This window comes from Zonotrichia leucophrys, chromosome 1 (genome assembly GCF_028769735.1).
Source record: "Zonotrichia leucophrys gambelii isolate GWCS_2022_RI chromosome 1, RI_Zleu_2.0, whole genome shotgun sequence".
NCBI lineage: Eukaryota > Metazoa > Chordata > Aves > Passeriformes > Passerellidae > Zonotrichia > Zonotrichia leucophrys.
In genome coordinates this window covers 14,387,008-14,396,022 of record NC_088169.1, presented here as the reverse complement: position 1 = coordinate 14,396,022, position 9,015 = coordinate 14,387,008, and the positions used below count along the sequence as shown (strand labels likewise).

At 45.2% G+C, this 9,015-nt stretch overlaps 1 protein-coding gene across 1 annotated transcript; it reads left to right on the top strand.

Annotated features, from left to right (window-relative positions):
- The first annotated feature begins 4,868 nt into the window (after nucleotides 1-4,868).
- Nucleotides 4,869-8,446, top strand: SAT1 (spermidine/spermine N1-acetyltransferase 1). The gene is made up of 6 exons (XM_064707186.1): nucleotides 4,869-5,162; nucleotides 5,277-5,328; nucleotides 5,413-5,496; nucleotides 6,645-6,746; nucleotides 6,834-6,874; nucleotides 7,078-8,446. The coding sequence occupies exons 1-6, from the start codon at nucleotides 5,097-5,099 to the stop codon at nucleotides 7,246-7,248; spliced, it is 516 nt and encodes a 171-aa protein (XP_064563256.1). The 5' UTR covers nucleotides 4,869-5,096; the 3' UTR covers nucleotides 7,249-8,446.
- The last annotated feature ends 569 nt before the right edge of the window (nucleotides 8,447-9,015 follow it).

The window sequence follows — 9,015 nt, the reverse complement described above, 5'->3', positions numbered from 1 at the left end:
AGTAACCGTCCCTAGAAGTGTTTAGGAAAAAAACTGGGTGTGGCACTCAGTGCCCTGATCTGGTTGACAGGTTCGTGTGCGGTCACGGGTTGGACTCGATAATCTCAGGTCTTTTCCAACCTAATTGATTTTGTGAAAATAGAGCTGGTTAAATAAGCTGTGTGTTTTGCACAGGCAAATAATCAACAAGTTCAATTAATCAGATTTTTTTTTTTTTTTTCTAGGAGCTGGAGAAACTCAGAGCAGCGATGACACGGGAGCTGCACTGGGGTGTGTGAGAGGGGCAGCCCATGACACCCCAGAGCCCATAAGGATCAGAGCAGTTCCACAATCCTGGCTGCACCTCCCCAGGACTGGGATCTATGCACGTGTCCCTGCAGCCCGTGGCTTCCACACCAACCACAATGTTTGTGATTCTCACTGGCCATTTCAGCTTGCCAGCAGAACAGTGTTTACAGCAGGTGCAAGTTAGCAATGAAGTTGCTAAGCACATCTTGCTGAAGACTTAGCAAATGACCAGCGAGATTGGAGGAGGATATGAAAAAACATGTTCTGGCAAACACATGTAGAAAAAGTACATTAACAAAGTACATTAATTCATCACATGTAAGGGTAACACCTGAAAACTAGATGGTCTTTAAAATCCCTTCCAACTGGAACCATTCTGTGATTCCGTGAAAAAGCTGAGGGCGCTGTTGCAAAGCTTCTCACTCATCTGGTCATGGGGAAAAAAATGTGGAAGCCTGGTATGTATGCATGCTGAAAGGTCAAAAATCAAGCTGCCATGAAAGAATCACCTCTAGGCAGTGCAGAAAACTGTACCAAAGACAAAACTGTGACTGTGATACATAATAAAAACATCTCCTCATCGTGCAAACCCCCCTTAGATAATTATAGGGAAAAAAATAGATTTCATAGGTTTCTTTTTAAGGCCTGAGATATTTCCCCCTGATTTAAGTACACTGCAGGATCAGAGCCAAAGCGACTTCCACTGTATCCAGATACAATACTTCTACTCTATCCAAAACTGAGGCCTGGCTGGATTCTTTCCCAACATTTACTTCTATAACTTTTATACCCCAAATCATTTGTACATGGCATAGATGATTTTTGGATTCAGGCAGATAATTAGTTATGTGTAAATCCCAAATTCATTAAACTCCATAATTACAAATGGCAGATAAGATGTATTAGCCTACAGGAACAGGGTTCTAATGATCTAAAATATGTTTTCAAAGATAATGAAGAAAAATTATGGTCCTTTTATTGCCAGCATATGAAAATTCATATAGCTTTATCACATGAAACTTTTAATTTTGCATTTGCCCTGAATTCTGAGCATTGCTCATGCAGTATTTATTTAGTATTTGTACTATTCTGACAGATTTTTTTCCATGTACAGCTTAGTGCTGATAAACTTTAACTTTAAATGGCTTGAATAAAACATCAGAAGTAATTGTGAACTCATAAATATCAACACAAGGTCTTAAGGATTACCAAAAAAACAACCAGTGGAAAATGATAAGAGAATCCCAATGTCCAAAATTATGAAAAATCACAGGTCAATACTGAATATTAATTGCATTTTCTGTATGTTGCTCCAGAGATTTGACAGGACATACAACTTGGATTGAAATACTTGGCAATATTTATTAGCACAATCAAAAATCATTAACTCATTGCATTTTAATGTGGAACAAGGAGTTTTTCTCCTTTTCCTCTTATTTATTACAAACAGAGAACCTCTGAGGCATGAGAGAGGCATCCATACAGGAATGCAAGGAATCTTCCTAGCAAAGGAGGAAATCAAAAATTAAAACAGGGGAAGAGAGTTTGATTAGTTGAACAGTAAAGAAAGAAAGCTGGTGCCCACTTTGAGCCTTTCTGTCCATCCTCCAAGGAAAGAGAACATTAGAAAATTTAGATGCAAATAAAAACATGCTTTTGATACAAGTGCAGATGGGGTCCCATAACTCTGAATAAATTGTTCAGTTGCATTGCTGTGAAAGGATCTGGGGGAACTGGCTTGGCTGTTTCCTGTATCTTCAGACTAGAGAAGCCCTCCATCTCCGGGCAGGATGTGGGGAGAACTTGCCTCAATCACCACACAATGCTCCATGTGCTTTTATTAACAGCTGTTTATAACAGTTCCTGTTGCATGCTAAAAAAGAAAGTGCTGCTTGCTATTTTGCACAAGTTTTTCTGTTTCTCTTATGAGTAATATTTAGGGAAATGACACAGTAAGAATAATAGGAGTTATGCACATTTCAGATAGTTCTATTTTATCATCTCAAACACCAAAGTCCAACCCTCTTGGAAATGCAGATGGATTCACAGTCAGCAGGTTCTGCATGGAAGAAGCAGCTGGCTGGTACAGAAGAGCTAATCCAGACTTCAGTGCATATTTCATTATAACAGATTATTTCAACATTGGTTTACCTTAAACACATTTGCTAGCCACCTGCCAGCACACATATTTGCACAATTTTAAAAAACGTTGATCCTTTTCAGGAGACTTGCCACTACTCATTCCTTGGAGAGAAGGGCAGATAGCAGGCTATGATCCCTGAAGGATAAAATCCAAGCCGTGTGCAGGTCATTAAAGATTTCATCATTGGCCTCAGCTATGTCAAGATGACATGAAACCTGCTCAAAGATAAACAGACCAGAGACAAAAGGAAGAAGCTGTAAAACACATGCCAAATTAGTCTGATTAATTCACAAACTGAGGTCCTTTGGAGCCTTTTTGTAAAATAGTCTCACCATTCTTATTAAACTTACTTATTCTGGGAACATTCCCTTAATAATACATAACTAAATCATTGTACCATAGTCTCTGAGATCTAGATATCTTAATTAGCTATTTTAAAGGTTTTTTTCACTAAATTTTATGCATTTCCTATTGTTCAATGCTTTTTGACACATAATGAATTTTTTAAAATATTTTTTGCTTCTGCCTTGTGAATTTGAAAGCTAAATCAAATGAACTGTATTATCTTGAGCAACAAAATATCAGCATATTTCTGAGCAAATTAAAGCAGGATTTTCAAAAACAGCCAAGGGAGAAAATGTTTGGGTCTTTTTTTTGCTGAGACTTCAACTTCTAAATCATGTGACTTTTCTGACTTGAGAAGAAAGAAAGCAGGCACTTTGTGTTCTTACACAGCAGTAGGTTTCCTGATAGTGTGACTTCCTCATTGTGAAATGCAAAACAAAGAGAGTTGAGACAACACAAAGGCTGTTGTCTCTCACAGAGACAATATTTCCCATTTCTGATCCCTGTTTAATAATTTCTAGGGAATGAAAATATCTGTATTCATTAAAGGTATGTTGTTAGGCTGAGTCTGTTCTTTGGTAGTTTATTCAGATCCAGTCTCCCTGCTAAACACCCTGTCTTGAAGGATTTCCAGACTCAGAAACCATGAAATAAATTTTAACTTTTAACCCATCAAATGAATTTTAACTAGCCACTGGTGATTGCTTAGTGATATGGAAACACTTCTGTTCTTTGGGCATCTCTGTTCTTGCTCCAGTAGAGGGTAAAGCAAGCCAGTTAGGGTGTTTGCATAAATTACTCTCCCAGGCCTTCAGGCACTTTCCACTGTGTGCTAACAGCAGCCACCCGAACACACGCTTTATACCCACTTCTTTATACAATCCTCTTGCAGCATCATGTTCCATGCTGGTCCCTCTGTCTGAGTGAGGGCCAACCTTGTAGCTTGTTGGATACATGAAAAAATGGGGGTGTGCTGTGAGAGCCAGCAGCATGACTTAATGTCTTCCCATATCCCAAACCACTCTTAAAACAAGTCAAATTAAGCTAAATTAAAGATAAAGAGCTCCTTTACAATATCTAAGAATGTACATGACAGAGGCACAGCTAATAGAAGAGGGTGAAAACAAAACCACACAAAGAGCTGCACTTCTCTGGGTGGCCCAGCTGTAGGCCCGTGGACCCCACGGTCATTGAGATCATGATCCAGCTCATTTCTCAGCATCCAGCAGTATCTCTAGGTAATATCCAGAGGAAGCACAGGGCTGAGGAGAATTCCTCCATCCTTTCATACTCCAAAGTCATGTTGTTGAGTCTATCAGATGGAATTTTCCTCATCACGCCCACCTCTCTCCTCAGTGACATCCATACCTCCATCGGGATGGCGTCGGAGCCTCCCTTACAGCAGACTCCTGGCAGATCCCCCTGCTTTAAACCCACTCCTTTGTGCTTCTGCCAGCACAGCCCCTTCCCCTCCCGTCAGGCGGGTCGCGGTGCCAGCCTGGGAAACGTCCCAAGGTTAAACTTCAGTGCTTTGAACCTTTCTCCGTAAGGCCGCTCCTGCCGGGGGGGGGGGGGTACCTGGGCGCTAGACAAGCTCCCCCACGCCCCGGCTGGATACGGATCGCTGCTCCGCCAGCATCGGGGCTCTTTTCCCTCTCTCCCCCAGCGCTGCACGAACTGCCCCAAACACGCCCCGCGCTCTGGGGCCAGGGCGGCGCCACGGCCCTTGCACGGCGCCCGCGCAGGGAGAGTCCCGCGCTGAGGACATTGTCGGGCTCGGTTCTCGGGGTCCCGCGGCAGCCAGTGCCGGGGCTCCGCGCGGGGGAGCTCGGCCGGTCCCGCCGCCCAGGGTCTCGCCCTGCAGCTCCGCCCAGCCCCGCCAGGGGGCGCCGCGCGCGGAGGAGGGAGGGGGGAGGGCGAGTCACGAGACGGCCGCAGCTGTTGCTGGCAGGTCCGGGCAGCATTCCGGGGAGGGGCGCGGCCATTGGCTGAGGCCGAGCACCGCGGGCGCTCCTATTGGCGGTGGCGGAGAAGGCGGGCCGAGCACCGCGGGCGCTCCTATTGGCGGTGGCGGGGAAGGCGGGGCGAGGACGTCTTTAAATTCGGCGGCCGAAGCCGGCAGCCGTAATCTCCGAGTCGGGGAAGCAGCGGTAGCGAACCGGGACCGCCAGCAGCCGAACGCCGCCGGGACATGCTCGCAGCCTGACTGACCGCAGGTGGCCGCCGCGCCCGGGACACGAATGAAGAAACAGCTGCTCCTCCTGTTCACACACCGGGGACTCGTCAGCCGAGGGGGCCGCAGGGGGAAGCGTCGCCGAAAATGGCCTCGTTCAGCATCCGCGCCGCGCGTCCCGAGGACTGTCCCGAGCTGCTGCGACTGATCAAGGTGCGGGCGGGATGCGGGGGGGCAGCGCTGCCCGGGGCCGGAGCAAAACAAAACAAGCTCTTGCGCAAGGGACGGGGGTGGGGAGAGGCCGCTCACATCCTCCTTCTCTTCCAGGAACTGGCGAAATATGAGGACATGGAGGACCAGGTCGTGCTAACTGAGAAAGGTAGGGAGAGTGCAGGAGCTCACCCGGCTGGCGGCCGAGTGACAGCGCCTGTGGCTCAGGTGCGCGTGTATTCTGCTTTTCTAGAGCTGCTTGAGGATGGTTTTGGCGAGCACCCTTTCTACCACTGTCTGGTTGCAGAAGTACCTAAAGACCAGTGGTCGTCTGAAGGTGAGGCTTCCTGATACTTATTTTTGGACGCTAAATACACAGAAGCATCATTTGCTTAATGTTAATGATTGTAGATGAGGTTCCACCAGTGGACTGGGGTAGGAGGATTAGGTTAACTGGTAAAATACAATAATGTATAGTGATACTCTGCTGAAGTGGTTGCTAATCCTGGAAGCATGGGAGATCAGGTATAACATAATGTGCTTGACTCCAATTATTAAATGGCTTTTCTTGTTTGACCCTGACTTACCTTTATGTAATTCTGTTAAATCACATTTTTTTCTTTAATTTGTCCCCAATCTTCAGGTTACAGTCTCTAGCTTCGCCATGTACATGGCCCTTCTGTGTACATGGATGGGCGGGGAGGTAACTAAAAGATCCGTTACACAATAAAGTAGATGATCATAATATGAGGTAAGGCCTACAGGGACAAGTGCTACTCCCAAACCTTTACCAAAGACACAGTAGATGGCAGAAACCTGTTTGCACGCTTCTCTTAGAGTATGTGCAGGGTGTTATGGCAGATGTAGTTAAAATACTCAGGGTTTATGTCCAAGTGAGCTCTTGTTGGAAGAGTTGGTCTCTCTTCTCTCTTGAGCCACAGAGTTACAATTGAAGCTGCTGCTTTACTTATCTTGACTTCCTGGTGCTGAAGGCAAAGAAAACAGCGTGATGCTCAGTGGAAGTGCTTGGAATGCTGCTGTGAAGGTGGCCTGTTAATAGGCCTTCTGGCACAGCAGTTACTGAGAAATATACATGGAAGGATCAGGGTTTGACAGATTATTCCTAAGGGAGCAGAGCTGGGGCAATCATCTAGATTGTGAGCTGCTGTGTAAAGTACTTCCAGACTGGAAGTGAATCAGTAGGGTGTGCATTATTTTGTACAAAAAGGCCATGTTTGTACTTACTGTGACAGTGCTTTTGAGGATTTCAGGGTATGAACAGAGCAATCTTTTTATTAGGCTGATAACAGTTTGTCAGAACTTGTGTTTACAATTGTGTGCTTATTTGCAAACTTCATTTTTAATTGTAACCTCGTATCAAATGTCTGCATGTCTCAGAATCTGTATGTTTAAAAATGCATGTAAAACTTAACGTGTTTTTACTTTGTGAGTTCTGTCAGGCTGAAGTTACACCCTTTGTTTCAGAAACATGCGTTGTGGGCTTTGCCATGTATTACTTCACTTATGATCCATGGATTGGAAAACTGCTGTACCTTGAAGATTTTTATGTGATGGCTGAGTACAGAGGTACCTATTGCAGAATTAGATGAGTTACTACCCATAGAGCTTCTGTAGATTTAAAACTTAAGCTTCTTGTTTTTTGGTTTTTTTTAGGACTTGGTATTGGGTCAGAAATTCTGAAGAACTTGAGTCAGGTATGTCTAAGAGCTAAGTCTAAACAGAATTAAAGGAGGTGGCAGTACTCTAGGCAGCTTAAAACATTGCCTAGAGTCTGGTAAACTGTGAGGAATGCTGCAGTGGCTGCTGGCATGAACTCAGTGACTTGTGGTGGTGTGCAGTTGTGAGTAATGTGGCTGGCTGTCCCTGGGCACTGTGACAGTATGGCATTGGTTTGCAGGTGGCTGTGAAGTGCCGCTGCAGCAGCATGCACTTCCTCGTGGCCGAGTGGAATGAGCCCTCCATCAGGTTCTACAAGAGAAGGGGCGCCTCAGATCTGTCCACTGAGGAGGGCTGGAGGCTCTTCAAGATTGACAAGAAGTATCTCTTGAAGATGGCAGCAGAAGAGTGAGAGATTATTCATTCCAGCGAATAAATGTTTTCTGCGAATATATGTGCTCTCTGAATAAACTTCTTGCTTCTGTGTATGTACAGTTTGTAGTGGAATAAAGTAGTGTGGATGCTAATAATGACAGTGCAGGTGTGGTTATAGAGCAGTGGTACTGTGATCTGGAGCTGAGGCATCTGTGAAGTTCAGTATGGGTTTGTGTGCATCCTTTACCAGTGTGGCCTTGTAATCCCTGTATATGGAGACTTCATTCTTGTAAGTGTCATTCAAATGTGTACAATGTACACACTGGTAGGGTTTGTTTTAATTATTGCCTTTTATAAAAATAAAATAGTGTTTTCACTTCATGGCAGTAGTTTTGACTTCAATTCTCATATAAAGTTTTCCATCAAAAAACATGCAGGTTAACAAAAGACTGGATTGGTGTCAGCCTTCTCACAAGTGAAATGATTTACCATGGTCCCAGTGGGATAAAAGGGCACTTGTGTGCCTGTGGGACCTGACTGTTTGAAAGGGTTTGAGATCAGCCCGTGGTGGTGCAGGGCATCCTGCCTTGTGACCTATACTTTTAGGTACATGAGGTTGCTGCTCTGTGGGCAGCTGCCCCAGAAAGTCCAGAGCTTGGGCCTTCCACTTACATGCAGAGCACCTCAGCTGGAAGGGCAAAGCCTTGAAGGGAAAGAGCCATCCTGCTGTGGTTTCAAGGCCTGAGTAAGAAAAAATTGGTTCTGTCTGGTCAAGTGAAATGAAAGTATATTTACAGCTCAATTATGTGATTCCTAAACCACCAAACTCAAATGCTCCAGGTGGAATGTGTTTCTGATCCTGATTTCACATCAGGTTCAGCATTTCTGCTGAGCCTCAGTGCTGTGCTGAGCTGTAAGTGCTGTGTTAAGCAGTAGGAAACCAGCCCTCTGCTTTTTAGCCTTTGTACAGTAGAAAGTGAAAGCAATGCTGCTCAGCAATTTTTTAGTTGTCTTTGAAACAAATTAACAACTTTGCAGTACTGTGTTTGCACATCTCAAGCTGACGATGAAAGTGGATGCTTGCAAACTTTGTGTTGCCCTCCTCTTGATCTCTGGTAACCCTGCAATAAAAGGCTTTTTTGGCCAGCATTGCTTTCACTTCAAAGAAGGGAAGAGACTTAGCTGTCTTGTAACATAAACTGGTTTAAATAAAACAAAAAAAAACCTGTTGGTCACTGCATAAATCATGTGTCACATGGAAGATGGTTCCTCGTCCTAGAGAGCAGTGGGCACTGACTGCTTCAGCCATGGGAAATGCTGAACTAATTTTAAGAATAAGGTATCACTCTGCCCAGAGCCAACAGAGAGCTGTGCATGAAACTGTTCTTATTTTCTGTTTTGTTTTTGTTTTTAGCTTATGTGTAGTCAGCAGTGTGCCAGCTCTGCCCAGGTGTGAGGTTTGGCTGTCAGCTGTTGCTTCAAGAGTGAAAACACTAATAAAAAATACAGGAGCTCTTGGAGGAGAGCAGAAGGTAGCTCTTCCTTGGGGGCATTGGTGGACAAGAAGCTCAGCATTGTCTTGGCAATGTGCACTTGTGGCCCAGAAAACCAATGAAAGCCCATGTCCGGGGCTGCATCCAAAGCCCTGTGGGCAGCTGGTCAGGGGAGGGGGCTCTGCTCCTCTGCTCCACTCTGGTGACCCCCACCCAGAGTGCAGCATCCAGCCCTGGGGTCCCCAACATCAGAAGGATGTGGACCTGCTGGAGTGAATCCAGAGGAGGCCATGAAGGTGATCGGAGGGCTG

Coding starts and splice junctions, on each gene's coding strand:
- SAT1 (XM_064707186.1), top strand. CDS start 5,097: ATGGCCTCGTTCAGCATCCGCGCCGCGCGTCCCGAGGACTGTCCCGAG. Junction 5,329..5,412: donor GGTCGTGCTAACTGAGAAAG/GTAGGGAGAGTG, acceptor CTGCTTTTCTAG/AGCTGCTTGAGGATGGTTTT. Junction 6,875..7,077: donor TTCTGAAGAACTTGAGTCAG/GTATGTCTAAGA, acceptor ATTGGTTTGCAG/GTGGCTGTGAAGTGCCGCTG.